This window comes from Neoarius graeffei, chromosome 4 (genome assembly GCF_027579695.1).
Source record: "Neoarius graeffei isolate fNeoGra1 chromosome 4, fNeoGra1.pri, whole genome shotgun sequence".
NCBI lineage: Eukaryota > Metazoa > Chordata > Actinopteri > Siluriformes > Ariidae > Neoarius > Neoarius graeffei.
In genome coordinates, this window is record NC_083572.1 from 17,768,648 (window position 1) to 17,791,645 (window position 22,998).

Genomic DNA, 22,998 nt, shown 5'->3' on the forward strand with positions numbered 1-22,998 from the left:
TTTCAACACCGGTTTCAGGTTTTCCTGTATGACACCCAAATTTTAAGGACTTAGGACTGCTTTAAAACACTGTTTGTGCATGTGTGGTAGATATAAAACAAAAAAATACACTTGCAAATTGCATTTTGATTTATATTTGTAAAGTTTAATAAATGCTGAATTCATAAAATAAAAAAATAAAATAACCCTGTTTACAGTGTTTCACAATAAACAGTTTCAGCTTCTGCAGAGGAATATCTGCAACTGTACACATTTTTTACAACCCTGATTCCAAAAAAGTTGGGACAAAGTACAAATTGTAAATAAAAACGGAACACAGTGATGTGGAAGTTTCAAAATTCCATATTTTATTCAGAATAGAACATAGATGACGTATCAAATGTTTAAACTGAGAAAATGTATCATTTAAAGAGGAAAAATTAGGTGATTTTAAATTTCATGACAACAACACATCTCAAAAAAGTTGGGACAAGGTCATGTTTACCACTGTGAGACATCCTCTTTTCTCTTTACAACAGTCTGTAAACGTCTGGGGACTGAGGAGACAAGTTGCTCAAGTTTAGGGATAGGAATGTTAACCCATTCTTGTCTAATGTAGGATTCTAGTTGCTCAACTGTCTTAGGTCTTTTTTGTCGTATCTTCTGTTTTATGATGCACCAAATGTTTTCTATGGGTGAAAGATCTGGACTGCAGGCTGGCCAGTTCAGTACCCGGACCCTTCTTCTACGCAGCCATAATGCTGTAATTGATGCAGTATGTGGTTTGGCATTGTCATGTTGGAAAATGCAAGGTCTTCCCTGAAAGAGACGTCGTCTGGATGGGAGCATACGTTGCTCTAGAACCTGGATATACCTTTCAGCATTGATGGTGTCTTTCCAGATGTGTAAGCTGCCCATGCCACATGCACTAATGCAACCCCGTACCATCAGAGATGCAGGCTTCTGAACTGAGCGCTGATGACAACTTGGGTCGTCCTTCTCCTCTTTAGTCCGAATGACACGGCATCCCTGATTTCCATTAAGAACTTCAAATTTTGATTCGTCTGACCACAGAACAGTTTTCCACTTTGCCACAGTCCATTTTAAATGAGCCTTGGCCCAGAGAAAACGTCTGCGCTTCTGGATCATGTTTAGATAGGCTTCTTCTTTGAACTAATACAGTTTTAGCTGGCAACGGCGGATGGCACGGTGAATTGTATTCACAGATAATGTTCTCTGGAAATATTCCTGAGCCCATTTTGTGATTTCCAATACAGAAGCATGCCTGTATGTGATGCAGTGCCGTCTAAGGGCCTGAAGATCACGGGCACCCAGTATGGTTTTCCGGCCTTGACCCTTACGCACAGAGATTCTTCCAGATTCTCTGAATCTTTTGATGATGATATGCACTGTAGATGATATGTTCAAACTCTTTGCAATTTTACACTGTCAAACTCCTTTCTGATATTGCTCCACTATTTGTCGGTGCAGAATTAGGGGGATTGATGATCCTCTTCCCATCTTTACTTCTGAGAGCCGCTGCTACTCCATGATGCTCTTTTTATACCCAGTCATGTTAATGACCTATTGCCAATTGACCTAATGAGTTGCAATTTGGTCTTCCAGCTGTTCCTTTTTTGTACCTTTAACTTTTCCAGCCTCTTATTGCCCCGTCCCAACTTTTTTGAGATGTGTTGCTGTCATGAAATTTCAAATGAGCCAATATTTGGCATGAAATTTCAAAATGTCTCACTTTCGACATTTGATATGTTGTCTATGTTCTGTTGTGAATACAATATCAGATTTTGAGATTTGTAAATTATTGCATTCTGTTTTTATTTACAATTTGTACTTTGTCCCAACTTTTTTTTGGAATCGGGGTTGTACAAAATTGAGCACAAATTGTTCCTGTAGGTCTTTCGAATCAGTTCCCTGAACATACGATGTTTTAAGCGTCACCGGTCTTGGTTCATCGCCGGCATCCGTACTACTGCTTGTCTTGAACTTAAATTCTTTGGATCACTGGTGTTTCTGACTTGTAATACTTGTACTATAAGTTTAAATAGTCACTACTTAGTAGTGCAATTGTTTTTCTGTCTGGTTTATTCACATTTGCGTGTTAGAGTAGTAAAGAGAATCTGACTCAGAGCGGCTTAAGTAGCCTTTTATCGTGTCAAGGTGCACATAATCTATCGAATGTTGACAGTATTTGCAAAATAAAATACCGTTGTCTTTATATAATTGATCGGGAAATTGATTCACTCTTGATAATGCATTTACTGTCAGTACAGGCGCTGATCCGGTCTCCATTTTTGTTCACTTCGGCATGGCAACATAAATACCAGTCTCTGTATGAGAGCAGCGAAGCTATTGGCTAAAGGACACCCAGCTCAGATACCAAACAGCCAATAAGCACATGATTTATGCACGCTATGGGCAAGCCTCGGAAATCCTCCAACGAAGTTAAAGGTGAAGTCCGACATCATAATGGCTTATTTGATACAAAATATTTAGTGTTAATTTGTGCAAATAAACTTTTTGGACATTCCGTTTCAAATACTGGATTCCGTGTCTTCTGTCCGTTTACTACGATCGCGGAAAACCGTCGTCTCTACCACAGATTCTTGATTGGCTTGAGATCTGGGGAATTTGGAGGCCAAGTCAACACCTCGAGCGCTGTCATATTCCTCAAACCGTTCCTGAACAATTTTTGCAGTGTGGCAGGGTGCATTATCATGCTGAAAGAGGCCGCTGCCATTAGGAATATTGTTGCCATGAAAGGGCGTACTTGGTCTGCGACAATGCTTAGGTAGGTGGTACGTGTCAAAGTAACATCCACATTAATGCCAGGACTCAAGATTTCCCATCAGAACATTGCCCAGACCATCACACTGCCTCTCCTGGCATACCTTCTTCCCATAGTGCATTCTGGTGCCATCTCTTCCCCAGCAATACACACACCTGGCCGTCAACATGATGTAAAAGGAAAATATGATTTTTTATGCTCACGTAGGTGCTTTCACTGGTGGACAGGGGAAACATGGGCACTTTGACCTGTTTGGAGCTACCCAGCCCCATGCACAGCAAACTGCAATGCAGTGGGTGCTTTGACACTTTTTTTTTTTTCTGTCATTAATTATTTTTTCAGCAGTTTGTGCTGCAGTAGTTCTTCTGTGGGATCCGACCAGACATGCTGACCTTTGTTCCCATTGAGCCTTGGGTGCCCCAGTCCCAACGCCATTTCATTGGTTTTCGTTTCTTTGAACCGCTTTTGATGTGTAATAGCCATTGCATACCAGGAGTCACTCCAGATCCCAAGTTTGCCCATTTTTTCTGCTTCCAGCGCATCAACTTCAGGAACTGACTGTTCACTTACTGCCTAGTATATCCCACCCCTTGACAAGTGCCATTGTAACAACTTCGGTATTCACTTCACGTGTCAGTGGTTTTAATGTTGTGGCTGATCAGTGTATGTGTTTAAATACCCAAACTGTGCTTCTTATTTTAGATAGTGTGAGATATTTAATAAACACAGTTTATCATCAAGGACAGACAGTGTTTGGTGAAAAATGAAATGTATATGTATCTCGTTACAAAAACCTTGTAACTTCCTGTCTGACTGAATATATCTGGGTTAAGGGGATACATTTACATTTCATTTTCACCACAAACTTTGCGTAGCAGCACAAAGGGCAGCTTCTAGCTTCCAGTTTTTAACACTAACTCCATGTCTAAGTCATCAGTCACTCGTCCATATCCGAAAAAACTTCATTAATCTGATTGATGAGTGAATACGAGTTGATAACATCTCAAAGGTTTGTACATGTTATTAAAGCTGTAATATGCCTCAGGGATTTTAATTGAATTTGGGCTGTGCATGAGAAATGTTTCTACCCGCCTTCGCTAGACACCCACACGTTCAAGAAGATGGAGTTCCAACCAGCTGAAGCTAAGAAGTTCTTCAGTACAGTCAGAAAGGAGATGGCTTTGCTGGCCACTTCACTGCCTGATGGCATTATGGTCAAGACATTTGAGGACCGCATGGTGAGTGCATCGCAACCGAAGATACAGCTGTGGTTGGTTTAATAAAAAAATAAAACAAAAGGTTAATCAGAAGCCCTTACATTTATTCTACCATTTTGAGGTTTGCTCAATTGTTTGATCAATCATTTCAAACATGCCAATGTTTGAGTACATTTGTACTCGAGTTCCTGACAGTAGCACAAATATTGTTGACTTGAGATACCGTGTCACCCACATTTCTGGTGAACTGCTGTTAAATCTAGCCAGATTTCTGCAAATTTAGGATGATTTAGGTCAGGTATTTTAAGATCGGTGACACACTTTGCTGCAAAGGGTCGCACTGCACACCTCTAGGATCCCCAATTCGATCCTGTGCTCAGGATAGTGTCCATCAGAGTTTCAGTCTCTCCATGTCTTTGCGGGTTTCCTCTGGTTTCTCCTGTTTCCTCCCAGTATCTAAAAACATGCGGTTACAGTGGTGGTTGAAAGTTTGTGAACCCTTTAGAATTTTCTATATTTCTGCATAAATATGACCTAAAACATCAGATTTTCACACAAGTCCTAAAAGTAGAAAAAGAGAAACCAGTTAAACAAATGAGACAAAAATATTATACTTGGTCATTTATTTATTGAGGGAAATGATCCAATATTACATATCTGTGAGTGGCAAAAGTATATGAACCTTTGCTTTCAGTATCTGGTGTGACCCCCTTGTGCAGCAATAACTGCAACTAAACATTTCTGGTAACTGTTGATCAGTCCTGCACACCGGCTTGGAGGAATTTTAGCCCATTCCTCCGAACAGAACAGCTTTAACTCTGGGATGTTGGTGGGTTTCCTCACATGAACTGCTCGCTTCAGGTCCTTCCACAACATTTCAATTGGATTAAGGTCAGGACTTTGACTTGGCCATTCCAAAACATTAACTTTATTCTTCTATAACCATTCTTTTGTAGAATGACTTGTGTGCTTAGGATCGTTGTTTTGCTGCATGACCCACCTTCTCTTGAGATTCAATTCATGGACAGATGTCCTGACATTTTCCTTTAGAATTTGCTGGTATAATTCAGAATTCATTGTTCCATCAACGATGGCAAGCCGTCCTGGCCCAGATACAGCAAAAGAGGCCCAAACCATGATACTACCACCACCATGTTTCACAGATGGGATAAGGTTCTTATGCTGAAATACAGTGTTCTCCTTTCACCAAACATAACGCTTCTCATTTAAACCAAAAAGTTCTGTTTTGGTCTCATCCATCCACAAAACATTTTTCCAATAGCCTTCTGGCTTGTCCACATGATCTTTAGCAAACTGCAGACGAGCAGCAATGTTCTTTTTGGAGAGCAGTGGCTTTCTCCTTGCAACCCTGCCATGCACACCATTGTTGTTCAGTGTTCTCCTGATGGTGGACTCATGAACATTAACATTAGCCAATGTGAGGGAGGCCTTCAGTTGCTTAGAAGTTACCCTGGGGTCCTTTGTGACTTTGACGACTATTACATGCTTGGAGTGATCTTTGTTGGTCGACCACTCCTGGGGAGGGTAACAACGGTCTTGAATTTCCTCCATTTGTACACAATCTGTCTGACTGTGGATTGGTGGAGTCCAAACTCTTTGGAGATGGTTTTGTAACCTTTTCCAGCCTGTTGAGCATCAACAACGCTTTTTCTGAAGTCCTCAGAAATCTCCTTCGTTCGTGCCATGATGCACTTCCACAAACATGTGTTGTGAAAATCAGACTTTGATAGATCCCTGTTCTTTAAATAAAACAGGGTGCCCACTCACACCTGATTGTCATCCCATTGATTGAAAACACCTGCCTCTCATTTCACCTTCAAATCAACTGCTAATCCTAGAGGTTCGCATACTTTTGCCACTCACAGATATGTAATATTGGATCATTTTCCTCAATAAATAAATGACCAAGTATAATATTTTTGTCTGATTTGTTTAACTGGGTTCTCTTTATCTACTTTTAGGACATGTGTGAAAATCTGATGATGTTTTAGGTCATATTTATGCAGAAATATAGAACATTCTAAAGGGTTCACAAACTTTCAAGCACCACTGTAGGTGGATTGGTGACTCTTAATTGCCCCTAGGTATGAATGAAGGTATGAATGTACAGTACCAGGCAAAACTTTGGACACCTTCTAATTCAAGGTTTTTTGGGGGGTTTTTTTCCCTTTATTTTTATTAATTAAAATACACATCATGTCTGAAAGACACTTCTTCATGTCTTACTTAGTTGAGCGGTTTCTTGACATAATATGGATTACTACAGTTGTGGAATAGGGCTATTTACTGTATTGTTATTATTTACTGTTTATCTCAAGCACATTAAGAAGGCAAGAAATTAATCCACTAATTAACTTTTGACAAGGCGCAGCTGTTAATTGAAAAGTATTCCAGGTGATGACCTCATGAAGCTGGTAATGCCAATAGCTTGTAAAGCATCAAGGTAAACGCTGGCTCCTTTTGAAGAATCTAAAATATGAAATGTGTGGGGTTTTTTTTTTTTTTTAAACCTACATAATTTCATATCTGTTCCAAAATACAAAATGCAGAAAAACCTATGAATGAGTAGGTGTGTCCAAACATTTGACTGGTACTGTATATGTGCATGGTGCCCTGTGATGGACTGGCGTCCCATCCAGGGTGTGTTCTTGCCTCACACCCAGTATTCCCGGAACAGGCTCTGGATCCACCACAACCCGACTGTGATAAAGCTCTGACTGATGATGAATAAAGGAAATTTAATATGTAAATTAATTTTCATTATAGTTTTTCCTCAGCTGACATTTTTGGTGCGTATTTGAGGATTTCTGCCCATTTCTGTGATTTCTAAAGTATGGAATTACCTCTGGTTTACTGACTTTTGACTCCTGTGTCCCACTTCTCCAGGACTTGTTCTCAGCTCTAATCAAGGGCCCTACACGTACACCATATGAGGATGGCCTGTTCTTGTTTGACATCCAATTGCCCAATATCTACCCCGCTGTACCGCCACTATTCCGCTACCTGTCACAGTGCAGCGGACGCCTCAACCCGAACCTCTACGACAACGGCAAAGTGTGTGTCAGCCTGCTAGGCACATGGATTGGCAAGGTAAGAGTCATTCCATTCCTGCTTTTTCTGGGCTATGTTCCAGTGCTGTATTTAAACACGCTCTTGTCAGCTTCAGAAATGTATCACACCTTCATAACACTAGTGTGTACTAACAGCCAAGAGGAAAAGTGGTGCATATTGTTTTTTTGTTTTGTTTTTTTATATAAATACAGTAATACATGCGGCTTTCGCAGCAAGTACAGTATAGCTGTAGTCTCGAAGTGTGAAGCAGTTCAGAAGACAATATAGTTGATTTGTCTTATTTATTTTGTTAATACAGATTTATTAAACTTAGATTTTTGAGGCAAGTGTGTGATGTCAGGCAGATTGTAAAAAACCTGAGACTGTATGCTTTCTTTACTTCTGAACAACATGGCTCATCGCTCCAACACAAACCCAAAGACATGGGCTGATTGAATACATTTGAGTGAACTAACTAACCAACCAACCAACCAACCAACCAACTGTTTTTGGTTTAAACTATCTTTAAAGGAAACCTCCACCCTGAAACAAATTAAATGCATCTATATTGAAATATTTGTGATGGACTTAGTACAACCCCAAATCCAAAACGTTGGAATGCTGTGTAAAATATAAATAAAAACAGAATGCAATGATTTGCAAATCATGGAAATCCTACATTTCATTAAAAATAGTACAAAGATAACGTATCAAAATGTTGACACTAAGAAATGTTATTGTTTTTTGAAAAAAATGTACATTTTGAATTTGATGCTAGCAACATATTTCAAAAACAGTTGGGACAGAGCTATGTTTACCACTGTGCTGCATCATCTCTACTTTTCACAACATTCTGTAAACAGTTTTGAAAGAGAAATGTTGTCCCATTCTTGCCCAATATACAATCTCAACTGCTCAACAGTTTGGGGTCTCCTTTGTTTTATTTTGCACTTCATAATGCACTAAATGTTATCAAAAGAGAACCGGTCTGGACTGTCGGCAGGCCAGTTTAGCACCTAGACTCTTTTACTATGGAGCCATGCACTTGTAATATGTGCAGAAAGCAGTTTGGCATTGTCTTACTGAAATAAACAAGGCCTTCCCTGAAAAAGGCGTCATCTGGATGGCAGCATGTTGCTCCAAAACCTGTATGCATCATTCAGCATTAATGATGCCTTCCCAGATGTGCAAGATGCCCATGCCATGTGCACTAATGCCTCCCATACCATCACAGATGCTGGCTTTTGAACTGTGTGCTTATAACAAGCCTGATGATCTCTCTCCTCTTTAGCCTGGAGGACATGGTGTCCATTATTTCCAAAAAGCATTTCAAATTTCGATTTGTCAGACCACAGGACAGTTTTCCATTTTGCTTCGTAAATGAGCTCAGGCCCAGAGAAGGTGGCAGCATTTCTGGATATCTGGTTTAACTTGCATTTGTGGATGCAGTAATGAACTGTTTTCACAGGTGATGGGTTTTCTGCAGTGTTCCTGAGCTCATACAGTGAGCTCAGGAACACTTCTGAGGTGCTCACAGACACGTATCTGCTTTTAATGCAGTGTCGCCTGAGGACCTGAAGATCACACGCATCCAGTGTCAGTTTTCAGCCTTGTCTCTTGCATACAGAGATTTCTCCAGATTCTCTGAATCTTATAATATTATATTATATACCATAGATGATGTGATCCCCAAATTCTTTGCAATTTTACATTGAGGAACATTATTCTTAACTTGTTGCACTGTTTGCCCACGCAGTCTTTCACAGAGCGGTGAACCCCCCCCTCATCTTTACTTCTGAGAGACTCCGCCTTTCTGGGGTGCTCTTCTTATACCCAATCGTCTTACTGATCTGTTGCCAATTAACCTTATTGAATGTTTTTAAACATTACACAACTTTTCCAGTCTTTTGTTGCCCCGTCCCAACTTTTTTGAAACATGTTGCTGGCATTAAATTCAAAGTGAGCATATATTTTTCAAACAACAATAAAATGGGGGGCGTCGTGGCTCGGGTGGCTAGGGCGCCGTGCCATGGCTCCGGGGACCAGGGTTCGGTTCCGACCCGAGGTCGTTTCCCGATCCCTCCCTGTCTCTCTCTCCCGCTCATTTCCTGTCCTGTCTTTGCGCTGTCCTGTCTAATGGGGGTGAAAAAAGCCCAAAAAAAAATCTTTATAAAAAAAAAATAATAATTAAAAAAATAAATAAATAAAAAACAACAATAAAATGTTCCAGTTTCAACATCTGTTCTGTTGTTTTTGTACCATTTTCAACGAAATACAGGGTTCCCATGATTTGCAAATCTTCACAGTCTGTTTTTATTTACAGTTTCCACACCGTCCCAACTTTTTGGAATTATAAACGTTGATATGCAAGTCGTTCAGGGTAGAAGCGGGAAAGCTGAAAAGGGGGTAAATAAAACCAGTATGGTAAAAGAGTGCTGGATTTTAAAAGATGTGTCGCCCATTTATACTGGAGAATCGTCGTTAGGTGATAAAGCTTGTGAGCTTGTTTAACCCTCGCCATGTTACACTACCACTGTGACTAGCTTTGTACTTTTTGATGTACCTTGTGATCCTGTTTCAGTCTTTAAAGGGCTTTTATTATTATTTTATTTATTTGTTTGTTTGTTTGTGTCCTCAGGGCACAGAGAGGTGGACAAGCAAGTCGAGTCTCCTGCAGGTGCTCATCTCTATTCAAGGTCAGTAACTGCTCTGCTACATTGCACACTATGAAGTATTCATGCACTGTGTGTGTGTGTGTGTGTGTGTGTGTGTGTCGTCAAGGACTTTGAAATATGCTTAGGATAAAGCAACATGAACACATTAGTGAGCTCACTAGCCAGTTTACTAATGTAATGTCTTGATTGATGCAACATGCTTATATATTGTCATATGGAGCTTAAATGTGGACATAACTAAATACTGATAATATGAACATTATAATATAGCATTAATCCAAAGGTGATAAACAATTGCATGACTTACACTGTTTATATCATATTGTATAACATGGTACTGGATAGTACGAACAACTGAGCACAAAATCTGCCCCATATCGGCATCAGTATCAATGCATCCTTAGTTGAGATTTTAGAGTTTCTACTGATATTCTTTGAACCATGTTTCACTCCAGGCCTGATTTTGGTCAACGAGCCGTATTACAACGAGGCGGGCTTTGACAGTGACCGCGGCCTGCAGGAGGGCTATGAAAACAGTCGTTGCTACAACGAGATGACCCTCATCAAAATGGTGCAATCCATGACGCAGCTCCTGGTGCAGCCAGTTGAGGTCTTCCAGCAGGAGATACGTGAGCACTTCTGCACCAGCGGCTGGAGACTTGTGCAGCGGCTCGAATCCTGGCTGGAGCTGGACACGGCCGTGTCTGAACGTGGTGCTCGAAATGCTGGCACCATGCGGGCTGAGCCACTGGACGAGGAGGTTCCTGAGGCGCTGGCACACAGCAGCCCTGCAGGCAAACCCGAGTCCAGAGGTGAGGAGGAGCTTGAAGACTCTGGTCTCGGTGCCTCCAAGGACCTCAGCCTGAACTCCGATTTGGACGGCTCCAGAGGGGCAGAGCCTGCACAGCAAGGTGGCAAAGTGGCACAGGAATCTCAGCCTTCTGTCAGGCCGAAGAAGCGGAGACGGAGCTACCGCAGCTTCCTTCCTGAACGGAGCGGCTACCCAGACATCGGCTTCCCGTTGTTTCCCCTCTCAAAAGGCTTTGTTAAGAGTGTGCGTGGCGTCCTGTTTCAGTATCGTGCAGCACTGAATGCTGCCGGCATTCCTGAAGAGAAATAATCACTCATCCACTCATCACATCTTTCATATTTTACTCTTTCTTTCGCTTCTTTTAAGAGCTGCATTCAATCCCTTTAACCATCCGACTTCCAGCAAGGTTATGCTGTCTTTGCAAGCCAAGCACATTTTGATCCCTCCCCAAGGCATTATGTTTTCCCAAACCCCTCTGTGTGCTGTAAAAATGCCTCTTTCATATCGACTCTGGTCTCTCAGGGAGATATTGAGATGCCTGAAGCGTTTGGAGGAGGAGAAGGAAGCGGAGGAGGATGACAATAGAAGATTCATTTTTGAAGCGTAACAAAGACCTAAGTGAAATTTTAGTGATTTGTGAGGTAGAGCAATGCCCGAGAGCTGGGACAGATGCATCGTTCAAGACCGAAAGGGCGCCGTCCTGAAACCTGAGCCATGAGACCAAAGCTGATGGAGAGGACCTGTCGTCACACTACTGAAACATGCAAAGGGTTTTGCACCAAGTTATTTATTGGTAATGACTGCTGGGAGGAAATGAGAGTTGTGGCTTGTTGTTGTCTGAGTCACCGTGACATTTTGGCTCGGCTGATCGTCATCCTCTTGTTCACTGGAGAACTCCACTTTCCAGCATGCTCTCCACTTTTCATTTCCTCATGAAGTGCTGCTCCATGTTGCTTTCTCATTTTCATATTCGAGTCAATCTCAAACTTTAACATTAGTGTTGCTTGACAGTTTTGCATCATGTTTTGCCCCAACACACACACACACACACACACACACACACACACACACACACTTGCATATCGAATGTCACAAAACTGCCCAAATGTTGCTGTGAGCCTGATAATCAGTTAGTACGCCTGGTTTCCAAGTTTACATGCAAAAAACAAACAAGACACAGTAAACTCTTGATTCTCAAACTAGATCACGGGAAAATTTTTTACATCTGCCATCAAGACCTCGCTCTGTGTAGCTCATTTCTGCCTTCTCTTTAAGCTCACTCCATTCATGTACAATACATTTTACACTTTTTATAAGGAAGAGTGACACCATTTTGCTACACGGTGTGTCTTTATAACCCACAAGCAAGTGTTGAGACTTGTACTAGACCTTCAAGAGACGAGCTTTCAAAGACCTGGGTTTGAACAAAGCGCATAGACACGATCTTTAACCTCTTTCTCTCTCTCTCTCTCTCTCTCTCTCTCCTTTCCCTTAGTGAGCAAAAATCTTATCCTTTATCCAGTTTCTGTAATGTACACTGCCCCACTTGAAGATGCCATACGATACACATTGCACATTATTCCTAACAGAAAGTTATTTTTAGAAGCACAATCCCAACACTTTCTTCATGCTGTGAAATGCTACGTTTATCCAATTTAATCTGTATTCTTTTATTTTATTTTTTTAGACACTATTGCATTTAACACTTAAGTCATTGTGTTTATGGAACAACCAGTATTCTGATGTAGCACAAAAAGGGAGGCTAATTATGTATACATGCCTATTATGACCACTAGGGGGAGACACAGCACTTTTGTAGACACAGTGTACGTGGTGTGAGTAGATGCAACAGCATGGCTCTTGGCCACACTGCTTTTGTGTGGCTAGTGGGAGATTCTGGCTTATTGTTTAGTATAGTATTGTGCAGTTTGGATCCAAGGTCCTAAATATAAACTCCTGATTTTTTTTTTTTTAATCCTAAGCACGATGGGAAAACTTGAGGAGGCAGAAGGACGTTCTTCTTGTTTATTCATGAAGAGTTGTAGCTTTCTGCTGCTTTATAAGTGAAGGGTGGCAGGTTTTGATCGTGTACTCGTATCATCGATGCTAACTGCTGCACTCGTTTCAGTCTGGGTGCTGTAGCACCTCTGAGCCGATGTCACATCATGTTTCAAATTTCTGTACATTTCCTGTACATATCCTGTACATATCCCCTGAAAGCCGTCATTTATTTCTTCAGTGTTCATCAGTTGAAATGACTTGAATGATCACCTACACAGCTTCTGACCAGAAACGACCCGGCGATGCTGCATTAAACCTGGGTTTCTCTGCGTCACATTTACAGCCAAAAGGTTGCATTTGCCAACTTTATTAAAGGAAACTCATTAGATTTGCATGGGAGCAAATGCATTCTAGTATTACTACAAGGAAGGAAGACTAGTGTTGGTACACAGGCATTCAGCACATTTTCATTTTCTCCTCTTTTCATTCCTCTCCTTTCTTTCTTAACTAACTTTATCCATCATTCTTGCTCATCTTTTATCTTTTTTTTGTTTCTTTTTCCTGACTTTTTTTTCCTTATTCTTTCTTACATGTCTTCCATGTCTGTATTTTATTCTTTATGCTGATCAGTAAGTGGATCGCTGTGTAAATCAATGATTGCTGTGATTCTGCTCTTTGGACAAACAGCATGTTTGTTTACGGTTAGCGATAGCTTTTCGCAGCTTACAGAAATGTATTAGATTTACAGTTTACCCATCTTCCTGAATATATGATTTGTCATGATGTACTAGGATTCAGTTTAATTAAAAGCGATGATGTCCAGAGAAGCACTCCCGAGACTGGACATGGAAAAGTCCTGATGTGCATATTTGGATATAGTGTAAGGTTTGGGGGGGGTGTTTCCTTTTTTTTTCCCCCATCAATTAAAGAGCATGCCCTTGCTGACACAGTGTGGATGTATTAGAACGGGATTCAGTGGTTCCTTATCGAGCTTATCCATTTGAACTTTGCTGGATCTAATGGCACTGAGGTTTGCGCTGCTCTTCTGTGTTGGAACAGGAAAATGCGTTAAACTACACGCTCCACAGGTCCTCCAGAGCTGGAGTTAGCCTAAGTCAGTCCTTCTTATTATAAAGATCAGTATCCTCCTGCTGAACTCTGATCTGATGGCCTGTCCAGTCTTTTTTTTTTTTTTTAACGATCATGCACAAGGGAACTGACATCAGTGGATTTTTTTTTTTTTTTTGCATTTATCATCTTTTACATCTTTTTTCCATGTTCAACCCCTCTTACTGTGACTGTTTCCTGCTGTTGTCCTACTGCTCATCTTTGACCTCCAACCTTCTCCATTTCTGCTATTATGACAACAAATATGAAGTCTTGAAATAAATCGGACATCAAGCACATAAAGCTCTGACCCGTGTTCTCACATCCGTGCGGTCCTGTTGACGAGAGACAGCAGCCAAAGCATGTAACACGTCGCTTTAAGCCTTATGGCTACTCACAAGACTTGACTGTATGATAAAACATTTCCACAGTGGCCTGTATTGGTAAACTAATGGAGGAGCGGGAAAAAAAAAAAAAAAAACACATGATTTGTAGCCTGATTTCCTCTGTACAGAAGTCATGACTATATATAAATACATAGATTATATATATATATTTAACAAACATGAGTTCAAAGTCCTTATTGTGAATGCTTGGGGCATATTAATTGCGGAGTGTGTGTATTACTGTATTTTCTTTTGGTTCCTTTGTATTTTTTTAACAATTTATTTTGGTTGCATTAAAAATTCAAATGTATAAAGTGAAGCATTAAACTCTTGGCGAGCAGAACCAGAGATTCTCCAAGTTTCGTTTTCTGTTTTGTTTGCACATTAACACTTAATCCAATTTAAATAAATATATAGCACTACAACAAAACTAGTCGGATAAAATGACCAAGAATGATTTTATTTTTGGTTCTGTCCGAACATTTGTACATGGAGAGTCCATTGTGGCTGACAGTGTGTGAGTGAGGGACTGTTTTACATGGGCCATGGAGGAAGCGGTGACCTAATGGTTAGAGAAGCAGCTTTGGGACCAGAAGGTTGCCGGTTCGATTTCCTGGACCAACAGTCAGGGCTGAAGTGCCCTTGAGCAAGGCACCCAACCCCTAACTGCTCCCCAGGCTTCTCTGAGTATGTTGTACATTGCTCTGGATAAGAGCGTCTGCTTAATGTCATTAATGTAATGTTACATAAGGTACTGTGTTTTAGCTAAGCATATAATGCTTTTTATAACCATGTTCTCACATATCTACTCCATTGCTTTCACTTTAAAATAACATAATAAAATGGACTAAAGGTGCTGATTGGGAGTTTTAAATAAACCAATAAAACAAAAAATACTAATACAAGAATGGAAAAGTTTTTCTATTTTCTCCTGAATAACCACAGCATTGCAAGCCCCAGGAAAGTGGCAACTGGGTTGATGACCAGGTAGTGATTTATGACACCAAAAAGAGGCTCATTGATGTGGATCTGTTTGTGGGTGGGAATAAACCCCAAAAACATTATTTAGCTTTGATTTGCAGAACCAAATAGTTGAACCTAGTAAAGCTGCCCAAAGTCTGACACTTAATTTAAAAAAAATTTGATGTTCCTGTAGAGTTGCACTGGACCACGCTAGAAACAGCTAAGACCTAGACATGAAAAATCTCAACATCCTGAGTGTTGCTTTTATAATCCATTTGAATCCAAAGCATTAATTCAGGTCAATGAAGATGATCTGCAGCCCTTCACACTCTCTTTGAAGCTGGCTGAGAGGCACCAACTCCTCAGATTGATAGCAGGCATCACATGGGTACCTGTCAAGATCAGGCAGCAGTGTGTGTTTGGCTGTAGACGTGCGCATTTGTGTTCCTCCTGAGAAAAACCTTGTTCGTTAATCATTCCTCACAATAAATGTGTGGCAACTTGGGAACCCTTGGTATAGTCATTCAGTTATTCATCTTCAGTCACTGCTTTATCAGATCTAGAGCCTAGCCCATGAACACTGGGTGGGATGCAATTTCATCGCAGACACCATGCACGCACTTACATAGGGGCAATTTAGAGTTGTGAATCCATTTACTGTCATGTTTTTGGGCAATAACCCAAAGAAAACCCATATGGCTTCTTTACATGGTGAGATTTTGAAAACCACAGGTTTTCTTTTGCATGGATCTCATCTCATTATCTCTAGCCGCTTTATCCTGGCAGGCAAGCTGGAGCCTATCCCGGCTGACTACGGGCGAAATGCGGGGTACACCCTGGACAAGTCGCCAGGTCACCACAGGGCTGACACATAGACACAGACAACCATTCACACTCGCATTCACACCTACGGTCAATTTAGAGCCACCAGTTAACCTAACCTGCATGTCTTTGGACTGTGGGGGAAACCGGAGCACCCGGAGGAAACCCACGCGGACAACATGCAAACTCCGCACAGAAAGGCCCTCGCCGGCCATGGGGCTCGAACCCGGACCTTCTTGCTGTGAGGCGACAGCGCTAACCACTACAAGTAAAGTGATAAAGGGGAAAAAGTAATTTAATGATTTCCTTCTAATTCCACATCAACACTTTGTCTAAAAGAAATGCTATACACCGATCAGCCATAAAATTAAAAAACACTGACGGGTGAAGTGAATTACATTGTTATTACAGTGGCACCTGTCAAGGGGTGGGATATATTAGGCAGCAAGAGAACAGTCAGTTCTTGACGATGTGTTGGAAGCAGGAAAAATGGGCAAGTGTAAGGATCTGAGCGACTTTGACAAGGGCCAAATTGTGATGGCTAGATGACTGGGTCTGAGCATCTCTAAAACGGCACATCTTGTGAGGTGTTCCTGGTATGCAGTGGTTAGTACCTACCAAAAGTGGTCCAAGGAAGGATGATCAGTGAACCGGCAACAGGGTCATGGGTGTCAAAATCTCATTGATTGATTTGCATGGGGGCGGCACGGTGGTGTAGTGGTTAGCGCTGTCGCCTCACAGCAAGAAGGTCCAGGTTCGAGTCCCGTGGCCGGCGAGGGCCTTTCTGTGTGGAGTTTGCATGTTCTCCCCGTGTCCGCGTGGGTTTCCTCCGGGTGCTCCGGTTTCCCCCACAGTCCAAAGACATGCAGGTTAGGTTAACTGGTGACTCTAAATTGAGCGTAGGTGTGAATGTGAGTGTGAATGGTTGTCTGTGTCTATGTGTCAGCCCTGTGATGACCTGGCGACTTGTCCAGGGTGTACCCCGCCTTTCGCCCGTAGTCAGCTGGGATAGGCTCCAGCTTGCCTGCGACCCTGTAGAACAGGATAAAGTGGCTAGAGATAATGAGATGAGATGATTTGCATGGGGCATGAAAGCTAGCCCATATGGTCCAATCCCACAGAAGAGCTATTGTAGCCCAACTGCTGAAAAAGTTAATACTGATACCTTTCTGTTTTAGTCAGCAGTAACTTTTTCAGCAGTTTGTGCTACAGTAGCTCTTCTGTACTAACCTATTTTCATGATATCTTCCTTCATATTCATGATAAGTGCTAACGGGCGAGGTTTGTTTTGCCTGGCAACACTTGTATTGAATTTATTTATAGTAGACAAATAAACTCAGCAAGGCTTGTGTGGGCTGAACTGAACTTGTTTGATTGTGATATTGATTTTGGCAGTGAAATTATTAATACCAAATTTCTTATTCAAAGACAACTTTATCTGGTGATGTTTCATCCTTGTTTCTTTGCTGCTTCCAAAACTAGCTCCATATTACGAATTCACTCAAACTGCTAATTTCCAAACCCCCCGACACACACACACAAGCACATCAGAGTTTTTGTTTCTTTTGAACCAGTTTCCATAACAGTTGTGTGTCCGTGTACGGAAACAAAGCTTCTGGCATTGATCACATGTTTATGGCCAAACAATCTGACAGTATGTACAGTGGTATGCAAAAGTTTGGGCACCCCTGGATTTTCACACATTCGTCCTTGCAAAAGGCTTCCAGTTCTACAAGTTTCTTGGGCTGTCTTGCATGCACTGCTCTTTTGAGATCTATCCACAGATTTTCAATGATGTTTAGGTCAGGGGACTGTGAGGGCCATGAGCAAAACCTTCAGCTTGTGCCTCTTGAGGTATTCCATTATAGATTTTGAGGTGTGTTTTGGATCATTGTCTTATTGTAGGACCCATCCTCTTTTTAACTTCAACTTTTTTACAGATGGTGTGATGTTTGCGTCCAGAATTTGCTGGTATTTATTTGAATCCATGCTTCCCTCGACCAATGAAATGTGCCCTGTGCCACTGGCTGCAACACAACCCCAAAGCATGATCGATCCACACCCATGCTTCAGAGTTAGAGAGGTGTTCTTTTCCTGGAATTTGGCACCCTTTTTTCTCCAAATATACCTTTGCACATTGTGGCCAAAAAGTTCTATTTTGATTTCATCAGTCCACAGGACTTGTTTCCAAAATGCATCAGGCTTATTTAGATGTTCATTTGCAAACTTCAGACACTGAATTTTGTGGCTAAGACGCAGGAAAGGTTTTCTTCTGATGACTCTCCCAAGAAGGTCATATTTGTTCAGGTGTTGCTGCATAGTAGAATAGTGCACCACCACTCCAGGGTCTGCTAAATCTTTCTGAAGGTCTTTTGCAGTCAAACGAGTTTTCATTTGCCTTTCTAGCAATCCAACAAGCAGTTCTTTCAGAAAGTTTTCTTCATCTTCCAGACCTCACCTTGATCTCCACTGCTTCTGTTAACTGCCATTTCTTAATAACATTACAGTCTGAGGAAACAGCTACCTGAAAACACTTTGCTACGTTCTTGTAGCCTTCTCCTGCTTTGTGAGCATCAAATATTTTATTATTCAGAATGTGAGGGAGTTGCTTAGAGGAGCCCATGGCTGTTGATTTTAGGGACAAGTTTGAGGAGTCAGAGAATTTATACAGCTTTGAAATCTGCATCATCTGACCTTTCCTAACGAAGAATTTGAACAAGCCACAGCTCAATAAGCTAATTAAGGTCTGGAACCTTGGTAAAAGTTACTTGAGAACTCAAATGTATTAGGGTGCCCAAACTTTCACATGGTGTTCCTTTTCTTTTTTCACTCTCCAATTGTACAAAACAAAAATAATACACAAATCTTGCAGAAAACGCTGAAAAGAAATGTATCGTCTTTACCTTTATGCCTTTTGGTGATTAGTTCATCTTCTGCTCACTTAACTATTCACAGTAACAGACATTTTCAGTAAGGGTGCCCAAACCTTTGCATGCCACTGTACATGTTTGTCCCTGAAAAGATACACAAAGTTACCTTGAAGTCTAGTAATGGAGCCCTAGGGAGGTACATTAGTGTAGATTGTAGCTTGGGGGACAGAAATGGACCCCAATTGTACCTGTATTTCTGACAGTGTACTATTCATTTATTTAATTATACACAGTGAGGCAGAACCAGACACACAAACTGTAGGTATGTGTCCTTGTGAGGTTTGACTATACATATAAAATAACATTAGGTAATACAGATATGATTGTGGGGTCACACTAAACAAATATATTCTGTATATGTGTACGAGCTAATGTTACTCTTTGTGTATAACTTTTTTAAGGAACTGCTTTGTTTACTATATATCAGTCCATTTTCAGTCTAACAAGGTTTCTGATCACATGCATGCAAAAATTTTTTCCTTTTTTCTTTCAGCTCTATATCACCATTTGACCTAAAAGGGAAACAATTTGTGATGAAGCAGAAGCACATGGAATAAAGCCTGATCAATGTCCAAAGAAGGAAAAAAGACTGAAAAGTGAGCTGGTGATCTCAGCACAGTATAATTATCTGGAAAAAGTGTGTCAAAAAGTTGTTGATTTACAGCAGATCCATAGATCACCTCAGGGTTAATGTTCTCGATTTTTGGAACTAAAATAAATTTCAAAAGGGTATTTAAAAACACCAGGATGGGGAAGAAATCTGATCTAAGTGCCTTTGACCATGGCTTGGTCATTGGTGCTAGACGGGCTGGTTTGAGTGTTTCTGAAACTGCTGAACTCCTGGGATTTTCACGTACAACAGTCTCCAGAGTTTACACAGATTGGCAGGAAAAAGAAAAAACATCCAGTGGGCGGCATTTCTGTGGGCGGAAACACCTCGTTAATGAGAAAGGTCAGAGGAGATTGGACAAACTAGTGCAAGCTGACAGGAAGGCAACAGTAACTGAAATAACCATTATAACAACTGTGTATGGAAATGTATCTCTGAATGCACAGCACTTTGGACCCTGAAATGGATGGGCTACAGCAAAACAGTATGCTCTATTCTTTTCAGCCAAGCACATTAAATTCAGGCCTCAGTAGACACAAGTTCACCACAGCCAGAGAGCTGAAGAAGGGGAAAGGCACTTCATCTGAAAATTCTGCCAGTTTTCAGATGGTAGAATCAGAATTTGACATTAAAGTTATGAAACCATGTATTCAGCTGGTTTTGTATTAATGGTTTAGCCTGGGGGCTGTGCAATGCAGTATGTAATGTTTTCTTGGCACACGTTAAGCCTCTTAATACCAAATTAGTTTTGTTTAAATCCTGTGTAAAGCACTTTCCTGGTATGGCTTTGCTCTACTTTGTTCCCTTAGAGTGATGAGAGATGGTTTGCATGAAAATGATGTCGGTTGAATGTCATGGCCTTCATAGGCACTGTGACGGAGTGCCCATCACTACAGTTGAGTGTGCTCTGACTGCCATACCAATGAGCCTGGCTCTTTGGTGTTGTGATTAGGGTGCAGGTTTGGCACCCTGTAGATCTGCGTTCAAGGCAGGATAAGGTGACTGTTCTCTTGCTTCTCTACAGATGGTGTCAGAAGTGGGATGGCTTGCTGGGAGGCCATTGGAGGTGTACCCTATGTGTGAGCTGTACGAGGGACCCCAGAGATGGATAAAGCACGAGTCTGTATGGGAGAAGTATGGCTGGGGGATGCGTGAGGGACGTCTGTGTGCATGAAGTGCGCAAGTGTGCCCCCCCCCCCCCCCCCCCCCCCCCAAAAAAAAAAAAGGGGAGGGCAGTGTGACGGAGTGCCTGTCACTATAATTGAGTATGTGCTCTGACTGCCATACCAATGAGCCTGGCCTCTGTAGTATTGTGGTCAGGGTGCAGGTTTGGTACCCTGTAGACCTGGGTTCAAGGCAAGATAAGGTGACTATTTTCTCGCTTTGCTACAGTCATCAGATTTCAAACTACTTGAATAAATCTTTTGGAAGAATCGTGTTCATCCGTCTAGTATGGTTCCAGAGACTTGTACAATTGATGCCAAGGCAAGTTGATGTTTTTCTGATGGCTCATAGTGGCCCAACACCTTACTATAACACTTTATCTGCTTTTTTTCTGATTAAGTTAGTTAGTAAAGTTATCTATCTTGCCATGTACAAGTACTTAAATCACCCATTTTGCCCAAATGTTTATACAAAATGCCTTAATTTGTAGACAATATAAACACAGTTATAAGAAGAAATGGACAAAAAAGCATTCATCTAACAATACTGCTTACTAACCATTTTGTATTCTAGATAATGAAGGTAAATATAATTTACTCTGATAAGGGCATCTGCCAAATGCCGTAAATTATATTCTCTTTGGGGGTCATGGCTATACGGAGTCAAAATCTTGTCTGCACATCTGCATTCAAAGCAAAAGAAAGTGTGTAAATCTGTTTCTTTTGGTGGTTTTTCTTGTAATTTCTTTTGCCACTGATGTTCCGCATTGACAAAATATATTTTGTCAAATTAAATAAAGTACTTTCTTCAACCGATTCCATTAGCAATAAGTTTGTGGTGAGCAGAAAGGATCTCAGAATGTACATGTCATGAACTAAGATGAGAAGACCACATTGGGTTCAGTTCCTTTCAGCCAAGAACAGGAATCAGAGAAGACATTGGGTTCAGGCTTGCCAAAACTGGACAGTTGAAGATTGGAAAAACATCTGGTCTTTCCTCTGTCTCTCTCCTCCTGTACCAGCTCCTTGGGACTGAGGTGCCAGGGCCCTTAAAACAGCACCTCTAATGCAGTTTTCAACCTGCTCTTTTTCAAATCCCTCCACTTCCTCCCCATCATCTCCCCGTTACATTTCTCTCCACACAAGGGGATTGGGGCAAAGCCCAGGCAGGTTTGTTGGGGCTGTAGGGATTTCCAGGAACAGTGTTCCCTCATGCAAGTGAGTATACTGATCCGAATCCCTGATGTACCTCAGGCTTCCCTTGACCATGCGGGAATGCACTGCATACAAGTGTATATACATCGTGCCTTGATAGACTTGGGTTGTAATCAGACCCCAATCCACCAAAGCCTAATTCAGGGTGGAGCACTGGGAAATACATGATTGTTGCAAATCAGGTGCATGCATGGGGGAACATTGATGAATATTAATTGCTGACAGTATTAATACATTTTAGGGTCAAATACATAGTGTGAGGTGGTGGTTAGTCGCTCTCTCATCCATCCACTCATTTTGTGGACGAATTGGCCAGGGGTATAGGAAAATATTAAAACCTGTGATTTTGGATAGGCCTTGCTGCAGCATAGCAAAGTATGGGGGGAATTCTTTTCCAGGCAGCATATTGTAATCCTATGGCAGGATACCTACAATAGGATAAAATGCTCAAAACACCATTTTTATCAGCCAGGCATTTGTGGCAATGTATGCAGGTGGGGTTGCTTGCCTCTGTCAGCTGGTGAATTCACAGGCAACCCTAAAAAAGGTATTGTACCTCTTACCGTTAATTGGGGTCTCCTTCAAAAGAATTGACATGGACCCAATGTTAGACAGCTAGCATAACAACGTCCAGTGTTCAAATATTTATGGACCTGAATGTACTATTTTCCCTTACAAAATCATAACTCAATGCAGATACAAATGGCTAATGCATAACAATAATTCTAATATGTTTAGCTGTGGGGCGGCACGGTGGTGTAGTGGTTAGCGCTGTTGCCTTACAGCAAGAAGGTCCGGGTTCGAGCCCCATGGCCGGTGAGGGCCTTTCTGTGCAGAGTTTGCATGTTGTCCGCGTGGGTTTCCTCCGGGTGCTCCGGTTTCCCCCACAGTCCAAAGACATGCAGGTTAGGTTAACTGGTGACTCTAAATTGACCGTAGGTGTGAATGTGAGTGTGAATGGTTGTCTGTGTCTATGTGTCAGCCCTGTGATGACCTGGCGACTTGTCCAGGGTGTACCCCGCCTTTCGCCCGTAGTCCACTGGGATAGGCTCCAGCTTGCCTGCGACCCTGTAGAACAGGATAAAGCGGCTAGAGATAATGAGATGAGATGAGATGTTTAGCTGTCACACTTAGCCATCTATATAGACCTAAACGAGGGCGGCACGGTGGTGTAGTGGTTAGCGCTGTCGCCTCACAGCAAGAAGGTCCGGGTTCGAGCCCCGTGGCCGGTGAGGGCCTTT

General features: G+C 41.6%; 1 protein-coding gene across 1 annotated transcript in view; it reads left to right on the forward strand.

Moving 5' to 3' along the window:
- ube2o (ubiquitin-conjugating enzyme E2O) overlaps positions 1-10,869 on the forward strand; it is a 111,370-nt gene extending 100,501 nt beyond the window's left edge. The window contains exons 17-20 of the mRNA XM_060918150.1: positions 3,887-4,023; positions 6,910-7,113; positions 9,713-9,770; positions 10,205-10,869. Of these exons, the coding sequence (XP_060774133.1) occupies positions 3,887-4,023; positions 6,910-7,113; positions 9,713-9,770; positions 10,205-10,869 (1,064 nt within the window). The remainder of the gene's footprint in view (positions 1-3,886; positions 4,024-6,909; positions 7,114-9,712; positions 9,771-10,204) is intronic.
- The last annotated feature ends 12,129 nt before the right edge of the window (positions 10,870-22,998 follow it).